Source organism: Phymastichus coffea, unplaced genomic scaffold (assembly GCF_024137745.1).
Source record: "Phymastichus coffea isolate CEN01 unplaced genomic scaffold, Cenicafe_Pcof_1.1 PCOF00077, whole genome shotgun sequence".
Classification (NCBI taxonomy): domain Eukaryota; kingdom Metazoa; phylum Arthropoda; class Insecta; order Hymenoptera; family Eulophidae; genus Phymastichus; species Phymastichus coffea.
Window position 1 is genome coordinate 1,322,668 of NW_026706888.1, and position 17,441 is coordinate 1,340,108.

A 17,441-nucleotide genomic window follows, 5' to 3' on the forward strand; every position below is an offset into this window, starting at 1 on the left:
GGATAATTGATACATTGATATACTTACTGACTTTCAACTTAAATGAAAGAAAACAAAATAAAAAGTTACACTCACTAAATTAATATTGAAATACAATTATTCCAAATTATATAGCTTTAGTAAATGTGATTTTTTAGATCGTTGTTATTAAAGTTAATTAACGTATTAAAGAAAGAAATGATTATAAAAAATCTGAAATTTTTTGTCAAAGTTCATAAAATATTTTATGTAACAAAATAGAAAATATGCCTTAATCTCAAAAAAATCTGAAAAAATGAAAATGAATAAAAATAATATAATTTAAATGCTTGAAAAACTTAGAATTTCGATACGTATCACAGAGCTAACTTCAAGTTGGTTTTATTGATTTTTCACGTGACATTGGCACTCCTCTCACGCGCACCAGGCCAGAAGTGCACAAGTCAGCTGACAACTGTACTCATATCCAGTTATTCCGCTCGTCCTCTTGTGAAAGTTTTGTTGAACAAGAATCCAACGCCCATCAACAAAAACCATGGCAAGTCAAACTCAAGGTATACAACAACTGCTTGCCGCTGAGAAACGCGCAGCTGAGAAAGTGTCAGACGCGAGGAAACGCAAAGCTCGCAGATTGAAGCAAGCCAAGGAGGAGGCTCAGGAAGAAATTGAAAAGTACAGACAAGAACGCGAAAAGCAATTCCGTGAATTCGAGGCCAAGCACATGGGATCCAAGGAGGATGTAGCCGCAAGAATTGATGCTGACACTCGAGTTAAGATTGAGGAAATGAACAGTCAGTTGTCCCAAAATAAGGACCCTGTCATGCACAAGATTCTCGAGCTGGTCTACAACATCAAGCCCGAACTGCACAAAAATTACCGCATTGAAGTAGCCTAAGTAATTTCCACTTTAATTGCTTTAGCACACAATTGATTCGAGTATAGATTATTATTTTGCTTTTCTGCAGCATCAATCGTCATAGTAGTATGTATGTACTACTACTGTTCGCAGTCTAAAATCAAGTATTAACTGTTATTGTGATTCATCGAACATAAAAAAGAAAATGTATTTCAGGAGTGCTTATTGTTGCACTTATGTTCAAGATAATGTATGTACAATGTTTGATCTTGTTATATTTGAAAAAAAAAACTTATTAAGAGTTATTACTTATCCTATATTGTACAAAGATTGCTTGGAATTATATTTTCATGTATTAATCACAACAATCTCGTCCAATAAACAGGTGTAAATTTGTCAAGCATGGTTTTTGATTACTAATTCAACAATTATATTTACTTTGAACATTAAAAATGTCTGTTGATTTATTTATTAATATTTGTGTTTTGTTGACAAGTAATATCAAGATTTTTTTATGATTAATATTTCTAACTTACAAAATATTGATGTCACTACTGTTTTGATAACCTGTACTGAAAAATCCAATAATTCTTCAATTATAATTCATTGAAGTTTTAACATGGATGCTCAAGGTTACATGTCACTATCTATGTCTATCGTGTATTAAATTTACAAATGAATCAGATTTAATTGAAAAATTGAATCAATAAAAAAGTAAAACTTTACTATGTATATATACACATGTCATGATAAATAATCTTGAAAAATATAATCTGCATGTAAATAATAAAAAAAGTAAGTGTGGTTATACGTATTATTTGTCGGTAAGTATAATTTCGTCCATAGCCACATTTTTCAATTGGGTCCAAATTGTTTTTAAATTTTAATGAAAGGGTAAATGAAATGATATCAAATCACTGGTAGAATATGTGTTTCTTGATACTTTTCCATAAACTTTTGACAAATGCATTTCAGAAGTTTAACTCTGAGAAATTCGTATTTCGTGTGATGTTTTCGTCCGAGCTTGCGGAAAAACGTGTACTATCCGCAAGTACAGCTATGAAACAAGATTCTTCTATCGCATTTCCTGCAATAGTTTAAATCATAAAACACTATATACAAATAAATTTCCACAGTCAGTGTTTAAAGATGTATTTTCATAAAATGAATCGTTTGTTACACATTAATGTACAAGATTTCTTTTTTTTTTTAAATATTTTATACAATAACTCGTCATTTAAAAATTCAGTCTATTATCTATTATTCACTAAAGCGTTACATTGTTACACTTTTTTTTTTAAATTCCACTTGCGACAATGTAAAAAAACGTATTGCACCACCTGCGACGCAAGAGATATCCCATCGCGTAAATGCTAACTTTATAACAAATACGCTTACTATTAGAAAGAAAAAAGTTAGTTCGTATCGCTGGTGCCATTCGAAACCAAATTTTCATACACCGACACTGTCCTCTTGCGACGAAAATGATATTCCATATAAAAGAAAAAGAACATATAAAGATTAGTTAAAAGTTGTGCGGACGTAAATTTATACAGTATACGTAGGGGCTATATGCAAAGATAAATAAAGAAATACACGCAGCGCAATCGTAATAATGAACTGCGTCAGGAAATGAATTGCGCTGGAGTAATTTCACCGCATGTAATAAGTAGGTGTGCTTGAAAACTTAAAAGGGTTACGCGCGAACGCGCACGCGAAAACATCGTTCGTTTCTTCATTGCGAGTTGAAGCGCACATTGACAAATCGCATGCTCGCGCCGTATTGCGCGTTACCGAACAGTTTCTCGCGTCTGCATATGGATATTACACGCGAGTCTGCGATTAAAGGTCTGGAAACAAACGTAATTGATAGTTAAGGTTTGCTCGAACGTGGTCCGTTTGGAATACTGGAAATCATCAGTATCATTAGTCCGTTGCTGGGATTCGAGTGAATAACCTGAGGTCGATTGTCGGGAAGGTAAAAGGCCATTTTTTGTTTAATTTAGGCCACAATTTTAATATATATGCGGCTGAATGAGGATAAAGCAGAGGATTATTTAGGTGTACTGAGGCACTGCATATTGTGATAACGCTTAAGACCTAATAATGCTAGTAGTTGAGTGTGTGAACGGCGTCACACCTACTCTCCGCAATATACACTCGATTAATAATTATTTTGACTCATGCTGCGACTGCATCTCTTTTAACACCCCATAAAATACTATGTAATAACTATAAGCTCTTCATTCTCAACAGTTTTTATAATTATAGCTTTCGCATCGTTGATAGATGAACAATCGAGTTTGGGAAAACTTGGCCAATTGAAGGAAGAAAGCGATGATTTATTACGGGCAGTTCCCACGAACGAAATGGCGAATCGGCAGTTACAATTAATTAATTCATTAGCTATATGATCGTAGTACAGTATGCTGCTTTTCTCCTTAAATTCTACGTGAACTTAATTTACAAAACAGAGCACGGCATCTTGAACGCACACAGATACACGCACACGCACGCACATACATGAAAAGTCGTGCTCTGAAAGACGAAGACGAAGACGAAGACGAAGACGAAGACGAAGACGAAGACGAAGACGAAGACGCAGACGCAGACGCAGACGCAGACGCAGACGCAGACGCAGCACACTCGAAGCACAGGCACGTCCGCGCGAACGAATCACTTGGCGGAGTAGTGCGAGCCGATGTTCGACGACGGGCCTCGATGATGGTGATGGCGCTGGTGCGCCGGTCCGGAATACCGGCTGCCAGGTCGCGAGTGTACTATCGCGTAATGATCGCTGTTCGTCGAGATCGAGCGCGTCGAGTTCATCGTGGAGCCGCCCGATGTGTAGCCCGCGTTCACGTGCGGCTTCCCGTTCAGCGAGTACCTGCAAATTCATCGTTAGTCCTTGAGCACTGCGCTCGGGCTTCTCTCCGACTTTCGACTTTCGGCGTCGCGCGCACCCAGCGACGGTAATTACGTGCGTCACGATGGTTTCTCCTCGAACCTCGTTCCACGCCCGTTTGTTAATGTACCTTGTTAAATTATGCATGGCACACCCGTCTCGCGAGAGATTACCATTAATGTGTTAATTTCGATGCGTTCTATCGTCTACGTTAAAACTCCATGCGCCATTGATTTAATACACAATTGAGTACCGTCGTAAGAGGTACGTTGCTTCTCTAGAGCTAATATCGATGAGAGATGTCGTTAAACGATTGCGAAGCGTAGTTAACGAATTAATCCACAATGGAAAAGTAAAAAGGCTATTTGAAGAGACTTCCAGAAAGGAGCATATCGCAAAGCTTGCTTTCAGCTTGTCAGCCAAATAACGGTCTCTTGAAATGTCTTTGAAAAGCGCGAGTCACATGAACGAAACAGACAGTAATTATAAAATAGATATATAAGAGAAAACACAATCCTACCGTGCTATGTCAAGATGCCATAGCGGATAATACCGGTTGATTCGTTTTTCGAATTGCTTTTTTTTGCGGGTGTCATTTGTTTTAGAGAAATCATGAAGATCTAAGAGTGTCAAACCTCGAGCCGTATTGGGAGCCGTGCCAGCTACGATATGGATCATAATCCTCGATGATCGACGGCTCCTTTTCGATGATTTCCGTGCGCGCGCAGCTGCACGTCATTGCCGAACACAGGAACACGTTGATTATGAACATTATCAGTAGCAATATACCCAGAGCTATTGCCAGCCATAATAACCAGCTCGGGTGGATTCCACCGTCCTCGCATAATGGCGACAACACTGTAGAGAGAAGCAGTCAGCGTTTGCTTTTTCGTTTCCTTTCCTCGCTCTGTCGTCGCGCCACTTTTAACTTTTAACGATCGAGATCATACCGCGATTGCTCGATAGATTCATAAGGATCGAATATCAATTGCTCTAGAAAACGCCGGTGTATAATAATTCAATTTGCGCTATTACGAAAACTCGTCTAATAATGCCGAAAAACAAACTGACTTTTCGAGTGTTCCCGTAGAACAAGAAAAAAAAAATAGAAAAAAAAATCTTTAAACTACGCTTTCCGCGTGCCTCGTGACATAACTCGCGCGGACGACTCGTAAGAAAAAGCAATTAAACCGTCGTCAGACGGCAAACACGCGGCAAAGAAGAGGAAAGAACGAAAGGAAGCAAAAAAAAAAAAGAAAAACGCCGCGAGATAAGGTGCGCTCCAGTTGGACTTACTGGGCATATCACCGGGTTTCAGAACAAACACGCTGGTTCCGGCGTGCAGCGTGGCCTCCTCCTCTCTGGTCGACTGCCCCTTGCCGCTGCCTTTCAGCGCGACGGCGTTCTCGTCGTTGTCGCAGAGCGGCTCGCCGCAGCTCTCTGCAACACGATCCAGCCGGCGGGGCTCATTCGAGGCGCTGTCGAGCCCAAGGTGCCTACTTACCTTTGCAGAGGACTATCTCGCACTGGAGGTGCAGCTGCTTCTGCTCCTCGGAGAAGCGGAACGCGGAGAGCGTCGCCTCGGCGGTGCCCGCGCCTCGGTCGTACGCGAACTTGGATATGAACATCGCTTTGTCGGGACACCTGCACGCGCAACACAGAACGCACGGTCAATATTGCCGTTACCGAACGCCGCGCTGAACGCGCGTCGGCGACTCACCCTCGCTCGTCAATGATGGACACGTTGTGGTTGTCGGTATCGAAGCCGAGGCATGATTTCACTTTGAAGCCGTAAGTACCTGCAATTATCGAGCATTATTCGATGATCGCGGCGTTAATGCGCTTCTGCGAAGCGATCGGCCCGCGGAATCCTCGTTCGCGATCGCTTCCGTGGAACCGATTGAGCATCGCTGCTGACGACCGATCAAGAGTGCGTTCGATCGGTAGCGGTGCCGTTCTCGTATAAAACAAATCATAAAATGAGAAAAGAGTGGAAGAAGAAAAAAGAGCCGTGCAACGCGCGAACAACGAAACGTCGACGCCTCGCTCCGTACGCCGGTGCGATCGCACGCGATAGCAACGCGGCGGAGCGCTGACGCGCGAGTTTCGAGGCCAGAGAGAGAGAGAGAGAGAGAGAGAGACGATGACAGCAAGCTCGCCGAACACCGTACTTGGCCGCAGAGGCTGCTCTCTCACTGGCCCCGAGTATGCGTGCGCAGAGCTGGACGTACCGTCGAGCGGCGAGATCTCGGCACGCAGGGTGTAGTTGTGTCCGAAAATGGCCTCCTGCACTCGGCGCCCGCCCTCGAGCAGCCTCAAGGACACCAGCGACGTCTCGTTCCTGCACAACATAGAGCAAGCATTTGTCCATCATCGTGTCCGACTCCTCGACGCACCTTCGCGCGCCCGGAGAGTGCAGTCGTTAAGGTCGACGCGCCGTGTTCCATTTTTCTTTTTCATTTTATTTCGCGCGCGACGCGTCTTCGTTCGACCTTCCGCTCTCTCTCTCTCTCTCTCTCTATCTCTCTCCGTTTCTCGAGTCGCCAACGCGGCACACGTAATCGTCCGCGAGGACTTACTAGCTCTCTTCGTGTAACGGCTACGAGCGGAGACCAGTGATATCGCGCGAGACGCTTTCTCGATAAACTTCGATTACGTTCGGTCCAAGCCGGGGAATGTCATCTCGAGGCAGCGAGTCGCGCGGACTTGAACTTGATTAATCGCGCGCGCGGCGTTGGCGCACTTGGCGAACCGTCGAGTGGACGTTCGAACGCGAATCGATGTACCGTCCGAGTTCGCGGAGTCGCGCGAGAGCCGTAACGCAAAATTGCAAAATTACAGAAGCCGCTATCGCCGTCGTCTCGCAACCCGTTGACGCCGCAGAAGCTAATCGGTTTCCCGAGCCATCCCGAGCCGCGAACGCGAACGGACGCGAAACTCGAGCGACCCGAGGCATGGCGCGCACTTTCTCCCCTCGGCTATGCGCTCTCGCGCGGTCGCCTTCCGATTTATCGTCTCGCGCGCGTTTTTCGGCGGACAGCGACGAGAGCGAGCGACAGAGAAAGAGCAAAAAAACATACAACGCCGGCGCGTGAAAGTCGCGAACGCGTGCGCGTATTACCTGGCATTCCTGTACTTGGTGTTGCCACACGTGATTACGTAAAACTTGTCCTCGGCCAGCTCGAGGGTCTTGTGTATCCTCACCGCTATCGAGAGCGAACGCTCGTCCGTGCGCTGCAACAACAACAACGGCATAAGAAAAATGAGATATCAAGTCGATCGATGACTTCGATTAATCGTAGCGCGCGCGGCGCTCAATTGCGATATCGTTTTTTTTTGGTCACGAGTGAACCGATATTATTTCGTGCCAGGAGAACGAAGCATTATTCGATGGATTATTTAAATTAGTGGATCTGTCGCTGCAGGTGGGTGCGTTTGCTTGTCATTGTGCTAGGCAAATTTTTGTTGTGAAAGTTAGAAAGAAAATATAATAGAAGCCGTGGATAGTATTCCGAATACGCTCAGACAGTAGATTATTCCTTTTTACCAAACTGAATGATACAACAGTACAAATGAAATATGTAAATAACTATGCACAGCTGGATCTTTATTCTCATCAGTGAGCCGGTAAGAAAATACATTAAGAGAGATAAAATTTGTCAGAGAAGTTACGGCTGATGAATCTCTACGGTCGACTGCGATCGTGAGTTACCTTGCATTCGATCTCTTGGCTTATTTTTCAGAAGGAAATTCTCATTGTTCAGACCTCGGATTATTTTCTGATTTTCTACAAAAGCAACCTAACGAGACACGCATACAAGCTCTCGTAACGCGTAACGAACGTATTCATTCCATGCGCGACGAAGCGCCGATACTTTCCCCCGTTAAAGATTCGTGTCGCGGAAAGTGCGCGCGCGCGCGAAACAAAACGGGCTGACAAAAGCCCAACTAATGAGCTCTTAATAATCGCCGATTAGAAACCGCGGGGATAGCCCGCAACAATGGGCGCGCCAAGTTCAGTGGAACGTGGAAAGAGAACGAAGGAAAAACTCGCACGAATAGATATAAGCAACGGTACACCCTTCGCGCATATACATTTCCTCGCTCTTTATCCATCATAGTGTATCGGTGCGCGGTGTAACGGTACGAGGCTGCGCGCGCAGAACATCCGGTACCCCGCTGAGTCGCGCGCGAACGTAGAACGGAACGCGGTGCGAAATTTCGGGGCGAGAGCGAGCGCGACAGTCGCCGTCGGGCTTGGCGTAGCCGTTGCCTCGCGAAAACGAGTTTTCGGCGCACGAGGGCTGGTCGTTTGAAAAAGTGCATACCGAATAAAACCTGTTCCCTCGCTCTCTCGCGCGCGCTCACTCTCTCTCTCTCTCTCGCTGCGCGCCCCGCGGACACGGCCAGGCCTTTTGTTTAGTTTATAACGCCGCGAGTGGATCGACGACGGCGACGTTCGGCCGTGAATCAAGGCGCAACTTTTAAAACGTCTTAAATCAATGATATCTTACGAGCCTGTGAGCCGCGCCAGAGCTTGTAATTATTTGCAGCGACGCATCTCATTTATACTCTGCCGGGACTATATCGAAACTATATCGAACGCTGCGATCGTCGGAAAAGAAGAGAAAAATAAAATAAAATAAAAGAACAAAAACGCTTTTCGCATCGACGAAGCGACGAGAATAACAGGGATTACCATTCTATTGGCGACATGGGTGGCTCGCGTGCACTTTGATCGCTGCTCAATTGCTTTCTTTTTTTATTTTAGAAAAGCCAAGCGGAATTTATCTCCGCCAGCCGGCTCGCTTTTACCCATATCGCCGTACGAGCTAGCGAAAGATCAAATGATCCGTCAGCGTGTCGTGTTAATCGTGGTTCCATTGGAACGTGCTATTTTGTGCTGCGTCGCAGATAAATGAACAAATAAATTTGCTTATCGAGCTTTTCAAGCGGAACGTCCGCTCGCAAAGTCGCCAAGTAACTCACGTTATTCACAACGATTCCACAGTACTCGGGCGACTCGGGCATTGCGAACAGGTCAACGCTGAGGGTGATGCTGCTGGAGCCGTTGCCGCCAACCATGCAGGGTGGCTTGCGAAAGTCCTTGCCGTGGCCGCGCGAATGCAAGGCCCCGACGAAGCTGTGATTGAAGTTCACGCGGATGTTCATGGTGCCTGGCAAGCACGACGCTGTCACCGTCGGCTGGAACTCCGAATCTAACAGCTCCGAGCTTGCCTGAAACACGACGGTGGAGAAAAGGTAACGAAAAACAAAACAAAACATTCAGCTGGAACGAGAAAAAAGTCGTCTCGCGAGGACGATCCTCGTCGGCGGATCGCGCGACGGGCCGCGCGGATAGATCGACAACGCGAGAATTCGTTCCCGCCGTGGCTATAATCGAACACGCCCGTCCGAGATTTCTTCATCGGTCTGCCATCGCGCAGCCGTGACTTTTCGCAGGCTCGACGAATCGCGCGCCAACGCAGCGGGGCACGGACGTCCGAAATTTCGTTGCGCAACCTATTCCGCGCGCGCGCGCACACCATCTTTTTCGCGTACGCGACGAGAAAACGATCTCCTCTCGTTTACGAAGCACCGAGGGTTCGTCGACCCTGGAGCAATTCTTCGTCTCCTCGAGGATGCAGGCAGGTCGATAAACGCCCGACCAAATTTGCGTGCTCGCGCGCACCTCGCGTTTCTTTTTTGAAGCAGGGGGAGAGGGCATTCAATCAATTTCGCGCGCGCAAGACGACCCGCGTAATCGATGAATTTTTAATTGCCGCGCTTGGTCCTTTCGCGCGCCGAGGACGAGCTGCGTCGGGCTGTCGGAACGCTTGGCCGGTCCGCGAGAAAGTTGAACAGCTCATCGGCGAGTCGAGGAGAGCGCGCATTACGAAATATCGGAATTCACTTCTCTCTCGCGTCGTCTGGGCGCTGTAAATCTATGACTAAACAATGAACCGGCCGCTCGCGGGCGTGAAAATTTTGCGCTCGCGACGGCGTAATTGTCTAAACAACACCTCCGAACGAAAAGCACCCTGCACCGCGCGCACAAAGGCATTATATTCATCATCTTCAAAGCAACGATAAATAACGTTTTACGAGGCAGTTTCGGACGTCGTGACGCCCCGGCTGCAATTTCCCCCTAATTGTTCGGTTGCATACTTCAAGAGCCTCTCTCTCTCTCTCTCTCTCTCTCTCTCTCTCTCGTACGAAATCTCGATTGCAACGCACGCCGAAAAGTGAAAAAACTGGGAGAGCGAGAAGAACCGGCTTGCGAAACTTTCTCTCTGCGGCGCGTTTTACTACGCGCGACGCCAGGGCAAAAATGCGTTTTCAATTTCGGACTTAATGGTCGCGAGGTTGTGCGTCGCCCAAATGATGATGACGACGACGATTGCGGTGGTTTTGCGTTTAGACTCGCGCGTAACTCACGGGACGTTGCACCTTCGAGGTGTTTGGAAAATAAAACCAAGATATTTGGGCTTTTCGCGCGACTACAGGGCGAATAACCAAGCGGCAAGGCGCAATTGTCGGAGTTGCATTGGCGAGGCGGCAAAATTCTTTTTCTGTGCGCCTGCGTTATTCGCACGCATGCTCACGGCCGCGAAGCGAATTGCGTCGGAATCGATCCGAATAACAAATTATTACGTCATTTTTCACATTTGTCAATTGCGATCCCTTACTCATCCTATGACAAAGCGGGGAATTACAAAAGGACGCGCGATGGGTATCGAAGCGAAAACGATGAAAGAAAGAAAAAAGTTGCACATAAAGCTCGCGATGCTAGCCGAGAACAGGTTCGGCAGCTTGCTGAATCACTCTCGTAAAGAGACCAACGTGAAAAATTTCATTTGCGCGTCGACGGCGATCATTTACAGTTTTGTTGTGACTCGGGTCGATCCTACGGCTACGCACAAAGTGGCTTTTACATAATGCATGCGTGTTACAATGCAACCATTTTATCTTTTGTATTTTAACAGCTTCTCAAAACCTTTCGCTGCACATAACCAAATGGACTCGTTCAATATTGAATTTTGCGAGCGTTCGTACGAGTTATTCCAATGGAAGCTTTTCCTCGAACGATTATGATGCTAAGCGATACGATCCTTCAACTTACAGCGCGAATAAATTATTAAGAGGGATCTCGTGAAAATTTCAGTATCTCGAGGACTGAGGAGCGCAATGAATCAGAAACAGTGAATCGTCGTGGCTTACGCTCCCAAAGAACTTTTTCTCGAAGGAAAGGAAAAACGAATCTCGCGGTGAGAAAAACGAAAAACGAAGCGCCACTCGCATTTGTCATAACGTCCCGAGAACGTCCCGAAGGCGTCCGCGGGCGAGAGCACCTCGTAAAAACTGCAAAGTGTTATAAATGTATATCAAACAAAAGACGCGAGCTCCTCCGCTCGCCTACAAGCCAAAAGCGAGCGAAGTAACTATCGAGCCGACCTCGGTTTCTCGCCGATGCCCACGCGCGACTTTCGATTTCCAGCCGGAGATTTCACGCGCCGCGCCGCATATATACACGTGTCGCGCCGTAAATCTCGCGTCGGGTTCGGGTTCTGGCGCGGCCGGTAGCACCATAAATCCCAGCTCTAGCCGATGTATTATTCTCGCGCGCGCACGGGACAATGGGGGGAGAACTCGCGCGCGCGCGCGAGAAAGAAGCTCCTCGCTGTAACGCGGATGCGCGTAGCGGGATACGTATACGCGCGTATACCCCTTCGGAGGCGCGTTTGGCGAACTTGCCGAAGGAAGATGCGCGGGCTGACGAATCGTCCGTGGTGAATTGCCGTGTGCGGCTCCTCGCCGAAGGAATTTCTCGCTCGAGATGAAAGAAAAAATAAAAAATAAACAAGTGGCTTTGCGAAACGGTCTCTTACGGCCGGCGATTAACTAATCGTCGACGCTAAAACTTCACGAAACCGCACTTTAGAGAATAAATCATAACCAGACGCATCTCCTACCGAATCCATTGAATGCACAACAGCGCTTTACCTTTTTTTTTCTTTCTCTTATTTCCCACCCTATAATTGGCACGTTTTGCCGCGTGGATTGCCATTTCACCGAGGAGAGCTCCTTCTGCGCGATCGCGTGCAGATATAGAATGCTGTAAGAGCGTTTTAAGAGATCCCCGCGTGTGCGTACGTACCGCGCGCGAGGATTAACGAGGAGCGTTCTCTTTTCTTTTTCCGATCATCGCGGAAACGTGGAATTTCACGCTTCGAGTAGGAGAAAAAAAGATTTTTTTTCCGATTTTCTTAGGCCAGCCGACGCCGTCGACAATCAGATCGCGCTTTTCGCGTGCTTAGCATGTGAACGCGAGTCGTGCATTTCGATAGAAGCAAAGTCATGGTGCTCCAATTTGAAAAAAAAATCGCTTTTTTTTTTTTTATTTTTTCGTTTCGCGAGCCAATTACGTACGATTTATTTACAAATACGTGTAATTAACGTGCAACACCGAAAAATACCTCCTTAAAATTCTCTCGAACTTTTCAAGGCACCACGGTAAAAAACAAGCACGCCAAGAACACAGACACCGCAAAAGGTCTTTCCCTGCGCGAATTCCAGAATGAACGAAAAAGAAAGAGAAAAAAAGAGCATAATTAAGGAGCATCATCTCCGGCAAAGCAAACGACCTCGATGCCGATCACGTAGGCGCGTGTGCGTGTGTGCCTGTCGTTTTATGCTTGCGAAACGAGCGCGAACGCGTAACAATTATCGGCGCGTAGGTTGCTGCGAGCCATAAAAAGCCGCAGACGGATACCTACTTCGCTGACTCCTCCCGTGTGACGATATTCGGGGATATTGGAGTTGCGTATCGCGTTCGGGTGAAAGAATACATTCATTCAAATTAGGCCACTCTCAAGGATGACGAATGTCCTTGCTTTGAGAATGGCGTTTGACGAGCTTTGAAACGTTGAATCGAACGATCCATACTTGTTTTCTTCGCACACGGACGGCACGTGCTTAAGCGCCGATCGCAGCAACAGTGAGAATTTTGGCAATCGCTCGCCTGGTCGATGAAAATTTCGGCGGGCTCGTGCGTCTGTTTCTATAAATTTCGACGGTCAGTCGAAGGAGCGAAGCTTTCACGGGTCCGGATCCGATTGCTCCACACGGGAAAGAGAGACGACGTTGATCCAGTGGATAAATGTCAATCGTGACGACATTCGCGGCCTCCGATGCACACGCGCACACGCGTCGGTTGACTTTCACATTTGCTGCGCACTCTCGCTGCCATGTCATCCGCGTCTGTCTCCGTATATGTAGTTCTTCTCCCGAGAAGCGACAGACGTGAAATCGGGGGTCGTTCGCAGAGCCGGGAAATTACGAAAGCCCGGTAATAAACGACTTTCTCCTGCGAATCACGCGCGTAAGTACCGCCAGACGCGGCGCTCGGTCAAAAAGCAGGGCGCGCGCCTCTCTCGCTCGCGGGACGAGCATAATAACCCGGCAATCGGTGGCTGCGCGCGTCAATTACACGAAAAGGCTACGCAGCTTCGGCGCGCAGTACCGTAAGCTCGGTTCTCAGCTGCGAGGTATCTCGGCCAGTGGGATGCGCGCGATAAGCGCGGCGAGCGAGCCGGTGCCGTCGTCGTCGCTCGCTCCGTGGCCGCCGTCGTCGCAGGGGCGCCGCTTCCGTGGCGCATCGGCGCGCCCGCTGCCCCGACGCGATCGTTGACTCGCGGCGCCGCCGGGCGCACTTCCTCGAGCGCGCTACGCTACGGATGACCCCCTCTCGCCGCTCGTCGTTCTCCGGCGCGCGCGTAATCGTCGTCGAGACCGTCCGCCGTTACTCGTCCTTTTGACGCGCGCGACGAGGAGCGCGGTCCAAGTTACCTCGCCAAGGACGAACAGCAGCAGCAGCAGCAGTAGCAGCAGCAGCGGCGGCGGCGGCGGGCGTGCTCGTCTCCTCTCCATCTCTGGAACAGCGGCTTAATTACCGCCCCGAGCTGCTCGAAAACCTCCTCCTGCGAACAGAGAGCACTCGGCTTCAGAGAGCGATCTGCATCGGTAACAGCCCCGTCACTCGTAAACGTCTCTCGCGCGCTCCTCCGCAAAAGAAGGAGCTTTTTACAAGCGCGGCATGCCCCTCGAGCGACCCACCAGCCCCTTCACCGCCGCCGCCGCCGCCTTTCGAAACGCAACTGGCGCGCTCGGGACAAAGCGACGCTTCTTTGTTACGTGCTGCCGGCGGCTCGCTATTCCGCCCAAGCGAGTGAGACGTTTGGGATGCGCGCGAAAAATCTTGCCGGCCGTATGCTAATGAGCGCAGCTGACCAGGGCTGTCGCCGCGCGATCGAGGAATACGTACACCGACGGTGCCGTGGCGAGTCGATCGGCTGTCGCAATCGATTACTCGATGAAGCGGCCGTCCCGAACTGGAACGCATCGTGACTTGTTTGGGCGAATGAAGGCGTAAAGAGGGATCGTCGTGCGATCTCGATTATCATTAAATTTAATGGACGGACGATTCGAAGGCTTTCATTCGGGCGTTTTACAAGAGCAAAACTAGCCACGTGGAAATCGAATTATCGTTCCGAACAATCAGACGAGCATCGAGCATTTGTCGTAATGATTTTAACGTCTCGATCCTTCGACGGGACCTTCGCTCGAGACAACGTGCACCGAGAGCCAGCGACGTCTTTTCCCGTCGTAGCTCGACGTGCTTTGTGAAATTCGTAACAGTGATTCGGCGCGTTGTCGACCGAGTCGCCAATCGACTCCGCGCCCGAATGCAACGTCAATTTCATTTACTCCAAGAGAGAAGGCAGCGCCAGCAACAATTTGTTAGAGCGATAATAAATTATTGCTCGATGTGTGTCGCAGGCAGCCCACATGGAAAACTATGCTAAGATTAACGTGTTTTGAAAGTAAATTGAGTCATAGGCTTGGGTAACATTCAAGAAAAGATTCATTCATCGAAAAAAAAGGAAAACAAAAAAAAAAAGGCAAAACTGCAAAACCGGTTGTACCGCGCTTACCGCATGCCTATTTCGTTCGGATAGAATAAAACCGTTGCTATAGCCACTTAATTGCAATTAATTACGAGCGCTGTAACAACGTCATATAATGCGCAATGAAGCCCGCGGAGTATATGAGGCGCGCGCGCGCGCGCGCGCGACTGCCTAATGAAATTTATGCGCATTTATATTGGAATTAGTCCAATTAACGAAGCGTATCGACGTCGGCCGGGGGGGGAGAGGAGAGAAAATGGAGCAGAAAGCGGTCCTTCACCCCTGTCCTTACGCGTACGCGCGATTTTCAACGTACGTCGAGGACGATTGTCGATTAAATGGCCGAGCGCGCCGCGAGCTATCTCCGTCCGATCGCTCCGCGCACCTTTGCGCGCGTATTCTAAAGTCATCGGATGCTCCTGCCGCCTTTAAGCACGGCCGCGTCGCGCTTTCGCCTAGGCGCGCGGCGCGCCTCCCCGTCGCAGAGCTTAATTCGCGCCCGAGGGAGCGAATCCTCGCGCCGCGACCGACCAGAGAAAGCCGAAACTCGACGGGCAAATTCTACGCGGAATAAGTTATACGCGGAAATTCCAAGCCATGCAATGCCTCGCCATTGTATTCGCGCTGATATAGCGGCGAATCTCTCTCTCTCTCTCTCTCTCTCTCTCTCTCTCTCTCTCTGCTGCGCAGTAGAGAAGAGGCGGAAAAAAATCACCAGAGCCCGTATTCACGAAAGTCACAGGCGCATAAACACTACCACTGCTACAGCGGCTAGCCAGCGCAATGCTCTGATACACATTCATAGAGAGAGAGAGAGAGAGAGAGAGAGAGAGAGAGGAGGAGCAGTCGGAGGATCGCGTTACGTTTTGCATTATACGAATTGACCTCCTGCAGCTTTTGCTAGATTGCTGGTGGAGTTCCAGTTTTAACTCCCTTCCCCCTTCTTTCGCGTGCGTAAATTTATTTATTTTTTCTCTTAAAATAAACGATATTAAAATGTAACGATTTGAAAAATATATGGAAAATTTTTGTTCTTTTTGATAGATGCGCTGAATAAATTATATATTGCTAGCTAGTCTTCGGGTGGGATACCAGACGCAACCAACACACAGAAACTCTCATGAAAGTAATGTATCGTACTTTTAAAACGAAGAGACTATATTCAAATATTATTTAATAAGATTTAACGAAATCTGTGACAATAAAATTTGCATCTAACTTGCTCATTAGTTTAGCACAACGACGTCGACCATTAGACAAAGTATTATCGATTCTTCGAATAAAATTCCCGTGTACCGCCATTAAAATCCATTGGCCGTTTTGCAATTCTCATCGTTACTTCCATATCCAACAATCCCCAACAGTATGAAGGAAAAAAGAGGCAAGCGGGAGCAAACATTCAATCCACACTCCTATCGGTGGATCTCTTTCTCTCTCTCTCTCTCTCTCTCTCCGAGCATTCCGTTGAAAAGTTGCTGCACGCGGAAACAAGGCTGCTGCCTATTGCAAGGCGCTTTTTCAATGGCCGACGCGTTTACGGTGTCCGAATTCCATAGCCGCGCGAGCCGCTTTGCGTACATACGACGCGAGCGCGCGCTGAATTGTACATCCGCGGGCAGGTTCGTTTTGATCTCAAAGAGCCTTTCCTGTTTCGACACGCGCGCACGCGAGCTATTTTAATTGTCGCGGGAATCGCGCGCTGCCGGTGAAGATCGCGTGCTGCCCATCAGGGCGACCTCGAGGATATGACGCTGGCGGCGGTAGCCGCGCACGCCCGTAACAAAAGTGACGCGCGTTCCTGTTGCGCACGCGCCTCCTCCTTCGATCGTACGGGCCGCGGGCCGTTTCTCCGGAAAATTAGCCGTTTCCTCGTCTCTCCCCGCGCCGTTCGCCGATTTGCGCGCGGCGGCCTTGCGCACTGGAATCTTGCATTTTTTTTTTCAGTTTGGAAAATTGCGCTGCTGTGATTTGTGGGAAAAATAGCGCAACCTCGTCACAATTCTTCTTCCTCTCGCTCGCTCTCTTTTTTTATTTCATTTACGGACTTTCGACTCTTCAACGTTTAATCCGTGACGTTTCGTAAATAGTCTATAAGTCATTGTTGGAATCGAGGTCAGTTCAAGATCGCTTCTTTATCGCGTTAAAATTTCACTTACACTGACGCCATTACTCACGGAAATCGGTACTCGAAAATTTCTTCAATTGAGTAATGACCATTGGTTAGAAGGAGAAACGAATTGCTCGGGTGGAATTTTATGGATTATTTATTTTAAGCGCTGGAATAAAGCAAGGAGTAAAAGAAGTTAATGTTCCAAAGAAAGTAAATCCTGTTGCAGTGCAAAATCATAAAAGCACCGAAGCGTCTTCCCCCCGCCATTCATAAAATCGTCACGTAATCGTTAATTCCTGCTTCGTACAAACATTCACACCCAAAAGTGACGCTCGCAAGCAGCGAAAATAGCGCGAGAAATTCTTTCGCGGTATAGGATGACTAAATCGCGCGCGCCAGATGAATCAGGTGGGCGAGTCCCATTCACATGCCAAAGGCTCAATTCCCTTTTTGCGCCGTGAGCAAAAACCTTGCGAAGGCCATCGTCGCCTCTATACATTTTATTACGAGCTACGGCGTCGTTCCGCGCCTGCAAATGCTAATGCAGCCCGCGCGAATTCTTGCGAAACAGATCTCCTCTCGCTGCGACGTGTATTTTTGTCGCTGCTCCTCTCTCGTGCGCAC

The 17,441-nt window shown here is 48.0% G+C and overlaps 2 protein-coding genes across 2 annotated transcripts; one reads left to right on the plus strand and one right to left on the minus strand.

Annotated features, from left to right (window-relative positions):
• The first annotated feature begins 388 nt into the window (after positions 1–388).
• LOC131668410 (V-type proton ATPase subunit G) lies at positions 389–1,235 on the plus strand. The gene has a single exon (XM_058942535.1). It carries the CDS (start codon positions 515–517, stop codon positions 872–874), a length of 360 nt encoding a protein of 119 aa, XP_058798518.1. The 5' UTR covers positions 389–514; the 3' UTR covers positions 875–1,235.
• Positions 1,236–1,955: 720 nt separating this feature from the next.
• Positions 1,956–13,723, minus strand: LOC131668373 (uncharacterized). Its single transcript, XM_058942482.1, has 9 exons — positions 13,590–13,723; positions 8,730–8,978; positions 6,862–6,974; positions 5,972–6,081; positions 5,461–5,539; positions 5,245–5,384; positions 5,037–5,180; positions 4,376–4,598; positions 1,956–3,722 (listed from the first exon to the last, which is right to left on the minus strand). Exons 1-9 carry the CDS (start codon positions 13,668–13,670, stop codon positions 3,512–3,514), a joined length of 1,350 nt encoding a protein of 449 aa, XP_058798465.1. The 5' UTR covers positions 13,671–13,723; the 3' UTR covers positions 1,956–3,511.
• Between the last annotated feature and the right edge of the window lie 3,718 nt (positions 13,724–17,441).